Source organism: Strigops habroptila, chromosome Z, assembly GCF_004027225.2.
Source record: "Strigops habroptila isolate Jane chromosome Z, bStrHab1.2.pri, whole genome shotgun sequence".
Lineage (NCBI taxonomy): Eukaryota > Metazoa > Chordata > Aves > Psittaciformes > Psittacidae > Strigops > Strigops habroptila.
Genome location: NC_044302.2, coordinates 67,438,129 through 67,452,208, shown reverse-complemented (window position 1 = coordinate 67,452,208; position 14,080 = coordinate 67,438,129). Strand labels below are relative to the sequence as shown.

Below are 14,080 nucleotides of genomic sequence, written 5' to 3'. Positions count from 1 at the left end.
GATTCAGGCCTTCAATTTTCTAAATAGAACATTCCTTGAAAGCATTCAGGTGCAGGAAACATGTACGTAGTTGGTAGTATCTCTGTGCTACTGCAGCACCTTCAAACTGTGACACTGATTTCTTTTCTTATCAGTCAATCAGACATACTAGTGTGTCAGGACAGGTTTTGAAAATTATAAACATGTTTCTGTATGAACTCTTCAATTTAAGGCCTCTTTTCTGGTTAAGTAGCTGCCATCTTTAAAACTTTGGTTTTTATGATGGTGCAACTTAATTGGAACTCAGCTGTGCCTTTTTAAATGCGTTGGTTTAAGAACTAACAAATCAAAATAACCTTCTGTCAGGGGATTCCTTCACAAATCCATTTGCACAAATGATGATTAATAGCCAGTGATAGTATAGAAAATATTATATCCAATACTTCATGTTTTAAGATGGACTTCAATGAATATCAGAAAATAAATGATAATCTGGGGCAAGGCAGTGGGATTCTATGAAATTAAGAGCGTACTGAGTGAAAGTTTAAGGAAAAAATTGAAGAAGAGTGAAAGTTTCAGGTCCAGTTTCTCTGACTGGCGGGGAATTTCAGTAGAAGGACTACCAAGCTTACAGAATTCCAAAGCACTCCAAAGGTGTGCTTTGCAGATATTTCACTGAAGTGTGATATCTGAGTTTGTCTCAGTCAACACTACAAATAAAGTTCAATTGAAATAAAATATAATTGAATGAAAAGTACTGTGCATTTGTTTGTTTTGTTATCAATTGTGAAAATGAAAGTAAGTGTAAAAACAGTATGTCTCTGTGAGCCATTCACAGACTAGAAGTACTAACAAGTAGTTTTTCATGTGTGTGACTTTTGTAGACTGTAGCAAAAGCTATCCTTTAAGAAGCAGTTGAAGTCTCACACCTCAGTGCATTGTAGAGTGAGATTCCATTTCACACAGTAGAACTTGATCAAACAATTTCACAGATTTCTTCTTTATCATATTTGTAAACATCTGTTGAATAAGTCAACTCAGTAGTGTTTGGATTTTGTATTAGTTTCTCTACTTTTTGCATGTGTTATTTTCTCTGTGCTCAAGCATTGGCTGTTTGGAACTTTTAAGGTTTAACTTTATTTTGGTTTGTTCTCCTAAATGTGCTATTTTAGTGACCCTGAAATACCAACTTCTGAAAGTTTGGAAACGGTGATTGCAAACACAGTGCAAAACATTGATCCACTGCCAGATAGAAGTAAACAACAGGGAAAAAAGCAAGTACAAGATAGTCAAAAGTCGTGCAACATCGTTCATTTAGAAGGCAAACCCCACCTGTATAATAAAAAGGTATATAATAGAACTTGTTTTGTTCTCTTGTGCGGTTTAATAGTATTGTCACTGCTGCTCCCCTTTTAATTAATTTGACTTTTGTAAACTGAAAAAATTTGTTTCTAGATACTCAATGGGTAGTTTCATTAGAATTTAGAATATTTTCTGAACAGTTAGTCTGCAAATGAAGACTAATAGTGTCTACAATGGAGGGAATGTCAAGAGTGCAAAAGCTGATTAAAAAATGTAAAGTTACTGTAAGTTGTCCAGACTTACAGTAACTTACAGTTACTGTAAATCCAGTTGCCTCTCAATCCAAAGAATGCTGCAGACATACCATTAAGGTCTCTTTCAATCACAAAACCCATACAGAACAGGGTGACCTAACCCATAACTAACATCCCCATCTACCCTCTAGCAAAATGGTGTTCTGATGAATCAAGCATGAAGACCTCTCAATTCATCTGGTGTGCACAGAAATAGTTGTCTCCGTCTTAGAAAGATGCTTTTGGCTTTATCGCTGTCCAAGAAATTCTATCTAGAGAAAACTATGCTTTTAGCTTTTTCTTAGCCCACTTACATTCATTGTCTGGGATTTGAACCCCATGCCTCATTCCTAACATCTATATACTGTTTTCTCACAGAAAAGGGCCAGCTGGTTGTTTCCCAGGTCTTTAGAGGCTCCGTGCAATCTGTAACAGATGACTCATTTTTGGACTTTTGAACAGTGTCTAATACTTTTTCCCTTCTGCATTTGCCCAAATAAATCACTTCATGGAATTTAAAACACAAAAAGATATTGTTGTTTCTTAGTTCAAGAAACAGAATACTGAAACACTGAACAACTTGCTGCTGTTAGAAAACTAGTTTGGAATTCTGTTATGTATGGTGATATAATAAAGAGTTTGAAAACATTATATTTTTGTAGTCTCCAAAATTTTAAAGCAAATACAAACTCTCTGATCTTGTTAGATATTATTGATTGTGTGTTTCTATCGAAAGATCTATTTTTCTGGCACAAAAGCTGAAAAAAAGGGAAATTCTGCAACCATCTGTTGGTATAGAATACACAGTATGAGCAGGTGCATATGATACATGTGAAAATCTGACAAAGTGTGCTACTTCTATTATCTCCTGCTGCTCCTTAGTAAGGATATACAAGGCAGGGAATCCAGTAGGTGCTGGTCTGTCTGGCTTGGTAGTGTAGACACAGGCAGTATATTTCTTGTTTGCCCGTTTACTCTCTGTTCCTACTGGAAAAAAAGAAACACAGATATATTCTGATACACATATGTGACAGACTGGTGGACTTGGAGCATACACAGGAACCATCCCAAGAGCCCTAATTGGGTAAATACACTTCAGCAGAAGTCCCCTGTTGCAGAAAAAGCACCTGAAAATATAGTTTGTGACAACAGAGGATAGTATCGCAAACAGGTTCAGTATCAACAACTGGGAACACCAGTTTTAGCAGGAATCTTAAATCCCTCCTGAAGATTTAAGGACACTCAAGCTGGGTCATGATATTCTCATACAAAGGGATGCTAGAGAAATCTCCTAAGTCCTGAGCTATGGCTGGTGTTGGAGATGAGATAATTTATGACATGAGGACTTTCTCAGTTTTGCTGCATGTGGTATAATTATATAATACCCTGTGCAGTATCAGGAGAGTTATTGGCACTCTCTTACATATATTTATCAGAGCTGTGGCCTAAAGTGGAGATGTCTGTCTTTTTCCTGCAGGCATGGGTCATTTGTTCATCATCTGCTGAGAGCGCTGTTCTCTGTAACCCACAGTCACCATTTCAGCCTAGTATCTGTCATCCAGTTACTTACCTGCAGTGTTTGTAGGATCCTCTCGTCATACTGATAGGGAGTTAGTACAGGTTTCCATTGTTGTCTTTGAGACATGGAAAACAATAATTAAGAGGCTACTCAAAGGGGACAGACCTACAAGAACCTGACCTCCTTTGTTTTCCTTTGCTTAGGTTTTAGTCTGAAAAGTTGGCACTTACATGTCTTTTCTTTTTTTTTCTAGCATATCCTATTTCCCAGTCCTTCAAATTGTGTGGTGATTGTACAAATCTAGAATTCATAGCTATGCTGTCCTACAATGTCAGTAAATTTCATAGATAATCTATTGCTGTTTACTCTTTTAAATTTGATAAACTATTTCAGTTATGAATATTTCCAGAAATATTTTGCATGATATCACATAGAGATTGCAAACTGAAGATTTTAAAAATTGGATAAATGGTGCAGAATTCCAGAACAAAAGTGCTTTAAAATACACTGAGCATTTAAGACCCAGGGAAATAGTACTTTGATTTTGGAGAAAGCTGTGCTTTGGTCATTTTCATTTTACATATTGCAAGGAGCATTCTTCTTCAGCCTTTGCTTCTGTCCTTGAACATTCGATAGGTTCTGGAAATCGCTGATTTTTCCAATCAGATATTTAAAAGGCATGCAGTTGATTTTTGTTAAACCCTGTAAAACCCTGTTTTGTTAAAAAACACATGTATTGTATTTGCATGCTCATCATGCATCTTCCACGTACAGCTCAGTGTCTAATCTAATCTAATCTTCCTCCTTTTGAACTAGTAAGACCACTATTCCTTTTTATTGTCACTGTTGCAGGCTTTCAAGTAATGAACACCATCTTTTTCCTTACAAGTAAATTCATATCTTATCTAAAAAAATCATCTAGTCATTAATAGACACTTCATTTTCCTCTGGGATTCTCAGGGAAGGGTTATGATTTACCTATAACAGTTCATTATTTGTTCTACATTTGGTGGAAAGGCAGAAATTTGTACTCTTTGCTGGCTGGTGTTGTAAGACTGATTTTCAAATTAAAATTATTTAGAATATCGTGTATTATTTGAACTAATTTTTGCTGCTTCAATTCAAACTGGAAAACTTTGGAGTATTGTGCTGGGTGTGCCATAATGAAAAATTCCCAGCTTTGTGTTTTTGCTTTTTATTTAGGGCCATCTGCAGAATAAAGACCTAGAAAAATTACATTCCAAGAGGAAGAAGATCTGCTGTCTCACAACATCATATCCATCAATTCTAAACAAAGGTAGGAATATTATGTATTTCCACAACTTCGTTAAGTAAGATTGGCAAAGCATTCCTGCCTGGAATTTCAAAATCTCTTCTATATTACACAAACTCACTTAAATGCTGTTGCGGGATTTGCTTGTTTAAATTTACGTGAGTATATTTTTCAAAGCTCATTATTTTAAACTGAAATTATGATATAAAAAGTGACTGTCAGTATTTTTTGCACAGTTAAAATATACCCTATTTTTACTAAATCCCACCTATTGAATCTACTGACTGAAGCAAAGCTTTTCACTATCTCTTGCTCTTTATGCCCCTTTCAGCCAACACAGCCAATGAAACAAAATTAACTATATTTTGGTTTAGGCTTTAAGAAAAAAATCTGTTAACAAGATACTGAAGCCTATATTTCTGGAAATTGGAATCAGATCAGAAACTTGAGCCGCAGTGAACTTCCAAGTCCTTGTTGAGTTAGCAGTGTTGGCACTTCAGAATAAGAACTACATAGAGCACTTACGGGTTAACTGAATTAATTTGCCACTTTGCATACTGAGAAATATTTTAGAGGCTAGAATAGTGCTTTGAAGGAGCAAAGAAAAATCAGAAATTATGTTCTTTATGATGATCTGTCAGTTTAATAACATGCCTTTTTGTGTTTAGTGAACAGAACGAAAAGAAGAAATATCATTGTCCAGAAACCAGGCTACTCTGTTACTCTACTACATGCAAGAATTAAGTCACTGCAGCAGCAGCTAGCTGTTTTACAGAATGAAAAAAAGACAGCAGTGTCTTCTGTGAAGGAATTTAAAGAAACCAATGAAAAACTAACAAATGAGCTACAGCTGGCTGATCAGAGACTTCAAACTAGTAAACTGACCATAGAGGTAAACTACTTTTCATTATGCTGTTTTACAATGTTCAGCTTAATTCTGTTGCTGTAGTTCTGAGTAATTTTGATAACATTGATTTTTGTCTCTTAATTTGTTATGATCACAATTATGAAATGTTATATACTAGCATGCTTTATGTGAGATTTTGGATCAGTTACTATGTACAGATAATACCGAGGCCTGATTTACTATCAATCCAATTCATTAATTCTCATGAAAAAGAATCATAGAATCGTAGAATGGTTTGGGTTGGAAGGGACCTTATAAATCATTTAGTTCCAACCCCCTTGCCATGCACAGGGGCACTTTCCACTAGACCAAGTTGCTCTAAGCCCCATGAAGCCTAGCCTTGAACACTGCCAGGGATGGGGCAGCCACAGCTTCCCTGGGCAACCTGTGCCAGTGTCTCACCACCCTCATAGTGAAGAATTTCTTTGAAATATGTGAGGGAAGTTTAACTTTTAACCTGTGGTCTGAGAACTTTCCTGAGAATGTGGTCAGTTCACATGAACTAGAACCCATTCCTCTGTGAAGAACAGGCACTTTTGGAGAAACCGTCTCCATACACCCCAAGAGCAGAGTGTTCAAGGCAACTGGAGTTTTCTTCCAAAGGGTGCTCAGACCAGTTCCATGTCGATTTAATCCTGTCTCTCTCTGTCAAGGTGGAAAACTGGAGAATAAGATTTATAAAAGTACAGACTAGTAAACTATTTGGTTAACAGCCCCAAAGATGTCAGCTTTCTCTACTTTGGTCTTCATTCCTATTTAATCCTTTTCTATACTATTACTCCTTTCTGGTTTTCCCCATTCTCATTTATATATATGTATTCTGTGTTAATCTATATGCAGGTCCTCAGCTGGAATTCTTCTCTATTCATACTGTAGTGATTGGCCTGCCCTTTATAGAGCTGAATCAACAAACACTTTTGCAGTAATTGTCTCCTGTTGGTCACACACACATCCTGCTTCCAGAATTATAGTGCTACAACAGATGGACCTGCTAGAAGGAGGCAGACATTAAAAAAGAAATCAAATCCCTTCCCCCTCAAACTTCTTTGCATTTCTGTCTTTGCACAGAAGGCAGAAGCAGTATCAGGAGCAGCACTTTTCACTTTTGTAGGGCTGGGAAAATGCTAATTTCTAGAGGAGGGAAAACCTCATTTCTGTTACTCATTTTGCATAACTATGTATATGTAATGAATTGTTCAAAAAGAGTTGCTGAGGTCATTGGAACCAATGGAGATCTGCCTATCTCACAAACAGTATCATAATGTAAAGTTTCATGGACAGTATAAACTTCACATAGAGTTATATGTGTAATTTAGATAAGATATTCTGCTTGCTCAGACATCTTCAAGATTTGCCTTCCTAGAAGACTACACCTTAGAATTCTATCTGAGAGCAACATGAGAAATAAAATAAAAAGGCTGTTATCAGGAAACTGAAAAAAAAGGGCAAAATTTGTGTCAAGGTAAATGCTGCTGTATTATAGAAGACTGACTAAAAGTGAAATAGCATGGTCTTAAAACCAAACCAGTTTTCTTTCACTCAGTTTTTCTGGAAAGTTGTTTGAAAAATGAGGAATGGTCACTGGTCTATTTAAAGAGCAGTGCATTCTAAGCAAAAATACACAAATGATGTTGCAGTTACTCAAGGAAAAATCTTTATTAGGCATGCACATTTTTTTCCTTCTCAGCAAACAATTCAAATTCCCTTTCTTACAACTAATTACTCTTCAGGTGCCATACTAGTGCTACCAAGTGGGAAATTTAAAGCAGAGGCTTGGGCTACTTGCCAAGTGAAAATAAAGGAGGTAAAGAACCTACACAGTCACTGCAGCGTACACGCATGTTTAAAAGAGAAAACCATGATTTAGACAAATCAAATGATTTTAAAGCACATGTTTGTTTTTGGGGGGGGGGTTAGTGATTTGTTTTGTTTCTTATAAGAAACACTTATATAAGATATTTAAGTGTTAAGATATTACAAGGGAAATGACTTTTTTTTTTTTTACTTGCAAGAACACTGTTTTCATTGTTTCTTCTCAATGCTTCTGTTGCTTTAGATTTTAGAATTTTCTTGCATAGGTAGATGGTAAAAAACAAGCTAACAACCCATGAAAAACTAAAAGATAGAGGCAATCTCTAGATTTAGGGATAGTCTTAAATATTTCAAGAGTGTCAAAATGACTGATACCAAAATTAAGCTTCAATATGTAATCACAAAGTTCTGACTAATCTTACAGTAACAGTGAACTTATGATGCTGGGCTAAAGTATAGCATTCTAGCAACAGTAAGCATTAACATCATGTCTTGGATGAGATGCCATGTTGCCTGAATTTAGCTAAGAAAATAGATCCATTAGCAGACAAGGGCAGATGTTTGTGCAGTCAGTCCTTTGTTATAATCCCCAAGGAATCTAGTGCTAGAAAATCAACTATAGATTTAAGATTTTAATGTTCCAGATGTTCATTTTGAGACAGACTTTACAGTTCATACAACCTAAGGACTGTCTGGCATCTGTTGATTTTCAGAAATGTAGGTACTTGTATGGTTTTGTGTATTTTTCTTGAAGATCCACACAGATGTATGTATGTATGTATTTGTCTGCTTGTAGGAGTTCAGAATGCTGGATTTGAGGTGTGGTTTGTTTTTTTTTTTGTTCGGCCTCTTTGCAGTAATGTAGATTTCTTGCTTTGTTTTGTTTCTGCAAAAGCAATTCTTTGCATATTTCTGCAAAAATGTCTGTAAAGTGACTGCACATGTGAGATCAAAGCTCACATTCTCCAAGGATTCACATCATCACTGAGTCAAAACTGTCTGTACAGAAGTATGGTAGTTACAGTTTGCTATCAGTGTATAAAAATCACAGCTGGAGCTGGTACTTCATGTAGAAGCAAAGGGATTTAGCATTTCCTTAGTTTCTTAGAAAAATGGCTGAAAGGAATTGTTGAAAAAATCCATTTTTTTTCTAAGATTTATTCCCCCCTCTTTTCGTTTCTATCACTGACTACTTATAAGAGTATATTTATTGCATACAACACAGTAATTATAATTAGTTTTATGCAGTAGGCGTCATTCTTGTTGCAAAAGTTCAGGCAAAGTATACTGAATAAGAAATTAAAATCATAAGCAGGTTAAGTCTTAACTATTTATCTTATTCATGTCAAGACCATTCACTGGGCCACTGCTCAAAAGTACTGCAGGATCTTTTACGTCAGTTCTCCAGTGCTTCTCAGGTGATGTCACAGGAAAAGCTGCATTTCTTAATGGAATGCCATAGGCAAAGTGCCTGTGTAATTCTATTTCAGCAGAAAACCTCAATGTCAAAGAATGGGAACGTGTCAACTGGTCAAACACCAAGAGATCCTTTGGAGGGAAAAAATGTGAAGGTTTAAGTAAAGTTTTCCAGATGCACAGATGCATTCCTGCAGATACATACCGTAAGTTTTTGATGAACCGTGAAAAAAAGGAGCTGGTTTTGGTTTTGGTTTTGCATATTTTAGCTGTAACACAGCCTAGGATTTTTCTGATAGCATTTTAAAAATCCCACCAAACTTTATTTTAGCCATTCAATTTTCAATTTTCTTTGAATTTTAAGGCAACTTTTTTTCCCTGAACTCATACTTTGCTTTTAAAATAGAATTTGCTTGCCAAAAGTTTATCTCAGGCATAGAAGGGTATGAGCATGAAAAAACAGAAGAGTAAAGCACTAGTGAAAAGTCTAAAGCATTTTATTCTTTAAAGTTTGTTCATGGCTTTCTTTACATATTCTCTTGACTATTTTTTACCACCCAATCTATCAGAGAACAGCTCAGAATTCAGTGTTGCATCTGCAAATTCAGCACCACAGCTTCTCTCTTTTTATGGTACCCAAATATGAGTAAACCAGCAATTAGACTGAAACAAAGATTAAACTGATGATGATTTTAGATGTATTTAACTGTTTATTTACACAAAGATGTCACTTTGACTCTGGTTTTCATAAAGGGATTTTTCCCTTTTTAAAGATGTATTGTCATTTACTTAACAATTTTTGTACGTCTGTGGTTTTCTTAAAGTAAATTTTAGGAATAAGCTTGAAATTATAAACTGAATGCTGTTTGTAATTACCCTGCAGTAAGATAAAACTGCTTTTGGAACTTCCTCAATTTTGCTCATTATAGCAAAAGTGTAATTGTTTTGACAGTTTTGGGGGACTTTCTACATAAACACTGTCCAGTTAGAAATTCTCACAGGCACATCCAGTTGTTTTCTCTCAAAACACTTTAGCATGTGTCCTCATTTTATTTTGACTCATCTTTCATGGAAATACTCCAGCACATTTATGGGGTTTTTTTATGAAGTTCATAAGAAAGCTGCTGCATTCAGTGTCATGTTTTCTAAATTAAGTGGTTGTTTTTCCCTTCAGTTGCATGAAAAAATATTTTTCATTATACACATCAGATGATACTAATCATACCTACAGAATACCTGCATGATAATATTTTATTAAAATATTTAGAAAAAATAAAATTTAGAAGACTTTAAGTTAAGCTTAAATGACACTTTTTACAGATAAACTGTGCAGGAAATTGCTGCTACATCAGTATTATATGCAGGAATTCTGACTTTCTATTTTTACTATAGTAGTAGTAAAAAAAAAATTTAAAATTAATGAATCAAAGAACTGTGAAGGAAAATTCTTAGGAAAATTCTGTTCCCAAAAACATCAGGAGAAATGTGATTTCTCCCCTTCCTCTCCTTCTTTAGAAGTGTACAGATTATCCTTTCCTAGCTACTTTGAAGAAGAGTAGTCTTGGTTAATTTGCAAGAACTGTAATCTTCAGGCACAATGTTTAGAAAGAAGTAAAGATAGTTTGTAAAAATATTTAAAAATCACAACAGCAAATTTTCTATTGAACCTTTTCTTAAAATGCAGCAGAAGTGAAAAGGTAAACCAGAAGGGATAAAAGGGTGATAAAGCAGGATATACTGCCTGACCTTTGCAGAGTGCAAATACAATCTAAGACAGCAGAGGTTTATATAATAATTGAACTAAACTATGTACCCATATGAGACTGAAATCTTCTCAAATTTTGATTGGGTGTAAATTCTTTTTTTTTTTTTTTTTTTTGACTTTTGAGGTCATACCGCTGTTGTCATTGTGTATGCATGCCCTGAAAAGACCTCGTTATGGGCACAGTAGATAATTCAAAACTCAAAACGCACCGCAGTCTGTGTATTCTTGAGAGAAAGCCATTCTTCCTGGACTTACCACAGTGTTCCAGACCTGAATGGCAACATTAACTGTAGGTCGGAAAAATTGTGTGTGTTATATTTTAAAATTAAATCTTACGGCATTTTAGTACTGTTTCGGGGTCCTACATGTAGTTTTTGAATGCTTTGACACATATTTTGGCAATATTAAGAATAGATTCTGCTATATTGTAGTTTTATTAGACCCTTATTGAGCTTAGTAAGTTGAAAGTCAGGCTATATGTCACATGTATAAAGACTGGATACAGAGTCAGATGATGCTCTGTGACTCTAGAATTCACCTCTTTCCAGTCCTAGTCCAAAATTCTGCCTGGAATAAACACAATCAGCTGAATAAATATGTTTGTTCAAACTTTTTGGTTACTAAATAGAGAAATGTCTATATAATTTTTCCTCTGGTAAACTACTGATTCAGCATTGCTGCTGATCTAAAACAGTTCTCAACTTTCTATTTTCTACTCTGTCAGAGAAGTTAACTTGGAAATAAGATGAGGAATGTGAAATGGTAAACGTGAAAGTAACTGCCCTTTAAAAATGCATGTACTCCACAAAAAAATTTATTGTTTTATTTATTTTTGCAGTTTGCTGCATTGAAAACTTACAGCATCCTGAACTAAGTTCTGTTAACAGTACTACGCTGTAAAATATATTTATCATGAAACTCGGCTGTCATTACAAAATAAAAATAAAGCAAAATACCTTTTACATTTATATTGATTTCTGAAGAAAAATTACAATAGACCTGTTGAATTATTGATGAACAACAGTTGAAGTACATTGCGTGTAGGAAATGAGTCTCATTCATAAATTGAACAGAGCAGTTGGCATGAACTAGAACTGTGAGAGTTGTATTATACTGCTGTCAGAATGAAATAACTTAGAGGTAGGTAAATTCTAGAAATATATGAAGAAAAATTGTGGAGACATGAAGTTCGTAGATACTTACACTCAATACTATTTATATTGCTGTATCATGTAGAAATTCTAAAAAGTGTATTTTTGTATTAAAAGAAAGAACCTGTATCACAAGGATAGCATGTTCGTGCAATGTTAGAGACAGTATACATGTGTATAAGAACATCTAATATAGTTATCTGATAATATAATACAATAACAGTATATACTTGTATTATAGTAAGCACTGGAAAATACTATCCTGTAATCTTTTCTTTATGGATTTCATGTGTAGTTTATTTTTCTTCACCTTCCCTGTGATTTGAACAAACTTTCCTTGTGCATTGTATCTTATTATTATTAGACAAAAAATAGAACTCAGTTTGTAGTTTATTCTCCCAAAAATTTCCTGAATAAGATACTATCGGAGACCTGGAAAAGCTCAACAGATACTCTTGTAAATGGATTTCCTTTTGTGCTCCTAGGAGTGTTTTCATTGAATTCAGTCTGATCTGATCATTTAATTGAAGTTAAGCACAGAACCAGGCTGGGTTCTCGAACATTCACTCCTGTGTAAAGTTCTGCGGATAATGTAAGGTTTTGTCAGATGATATTTATCCATCATCAAATTTTACCCCCCAAAAATCCATTTATTTGGAAATAATTATTCATATGATGACAGATTACATTTCAGCACTGGCAGTCTGTTTTTCTCATAGATTGTCATAGAAAACCAGTTTGGGTTGCATTTGGGTCAGTACTCTTAGGCTTGTTCACTGGAGTGGTCTATGAATTATTCATTGCGACTAACTACCAGTATTAACTACAAAAGTAATCTACTAACCACTAACCACATGCATATGCTTATTTCCACTGAATTCAGTGGCATTTCAAGACCTCCTGTGTATGGTGGTAAAAATAAGTTTTATTTGCTCTAGTCTTGAATGTAGACCTCTCTATGGTGAGAGGTTCTTTTGTGTTTTGAACTTGCAGGGAAGGAATTACAATAAAGAATGTAATATTTGAAATATTATTATATTGTAATATTTATCATATCGTATGATTTAGTATTCTGCTAGACTATCAGTAACACCTCTGTGTACCATTCTATATAGGTGCTACTAAAATGCAAGAAATAGATGCCTTGAGTTTCTATCAATCAGCTGTATATCCTACCTTGGAAGTCTGAATTCTCTCCCTTTGTTTGCAAGATTTCAAGAGCCGTGAAAAACTTCGGAAGTACTTCTGCATTCCATTATATTGTGAACATGAGTTGATTCTCCTGGACTCGCCTAATGCATCCTTTTACTCTACTTCCCTTTCCTTTGCTCCTGTCCTAATCTGGTCAATAATTATCCCTCATAGTGAAGCTAGGGGACATAAGATTGGTGGCGCAGGGTGCTCAGTGTGGTTAGCAAGGTAGATAGGTGCATGTAATAGGTGAATAGGTAAGAGATGGTTTTGTTCCCTGTTTGAGGAGTTGGAAGTTGAAGGAGCAGGGTCATGGTATTGCAAAAATGGCTCTATGACCTGAAAGTATCTAGAAGTCTTATGAGCACATCCATTTATTTTTGTTGTGTGTCCCTGTGTAACAGTGATCGCTTGTATTAAAATGTACCTCTGAGATTAAATTCCAGAAATGATCATCATGGTTGGTTTTACTTAGTATTTGGATTGGAGCTAAGCACTGACACATGGAACAGTGTAGAATCTATGTCTCAATTCATGCCTTAAGGTTAAATTGGTGCATATGAGTACCACTTAATCATTTTCACTAGCTCAGAATCTCACGTACCATGAAATTAATTTTTCAGTTGATCCCTCACATGAATGATAACATTATTTTTTTTCCCCAAGATAATGGTTTACACCTTACACAGCTATTCTATTTGGATATACTATGAAATATATGACAGTCATTTTGCTGTTTGTTGGAGAGGTAAAATCTTTCAATCATTTTTTGAAAATTAGTGGCAATGTAGAAAATCCAAGCCAGTGCAAGAGGATATCTTCAGTCATTGACAGCTATTCTAAGCTTTCAATCATCACCAGAGGCTGATTGAAAAGTATAGATCATTGTGACCTCACAGCGTTTTTAATGAGGAAATCATTACATCATAATGAAAACCAATACATTGCTCAAGTTCATGTTGAGCAAGGCTGAATGGCTGTCTCCTGGGAACCAGGGACTCTGATGAAAAATGAGAGTCCTAGCAGGTAATGAGCTGAGCATGAACTCCCATTGCCATTGTGAAAAATACTAGTGCAGTCCTTGAATATATAAACTGGAGGCTATACAATAGAAGCAGAGAGAATGTGTTTTCTTTCATTTGGTATGATTTGAGTGCTCCTAGAATACTCTATGTGGCTTTAACCTAGAATCCAAGAAAGACATTGGTAGAAAGCATTTCAAGAAGACTCATGAAAAAGATTTGAAAAGACACCATTCCAGAGAACAATTTGGTGTTTTCAGAAAAGTAAAAGGAGTTTAAAAATTAAAAGGTAACTGGAGTTTAAATATCTGCATGTAGAGTCTTCAGTCTAGCAAATGAAGATCGAAAAAATAATTCAAGGACACAGAACTGAAACAAGATATAGTCATACCAGATATGAGGTCTGTAATTTTTATGTGACTTTAATTGACCATTGCCAATTGGAGTCAG

The 14,080-nt window shown here is 35.1% G+C and overlaps 1 protein-coding gene across 2 annotated transcripts in view; it reads left to right on the top strand.

Moving 5' to 3' along the window:
• Window positions 1-14,080, top strand: part of CNTLN (centlein) — a 196,153-nt gene that overhangs the window by 134,986 nt on the left and 47,087 nt on the right. For both annotated transcript variants that reach the window (XM_030512317.1, XM_030512316.1), the window contains 3 exons: window positions 1,152-1,326; window positions 4,297-4,390; window positions 5,035-5,258. In XM_030512317.1, the coding sequence (XP_030368177.1) occupies window positions 1,152-1,326; window positions 4,297-4,390; window positions 5,035-5,258 (493 nt within the window). The remainder of the gene's footprint in view (window positions 1-1,151; window positions 1,327-4,296; window positions 4,391-5,034; window positions 5,259-14,080) is intronic.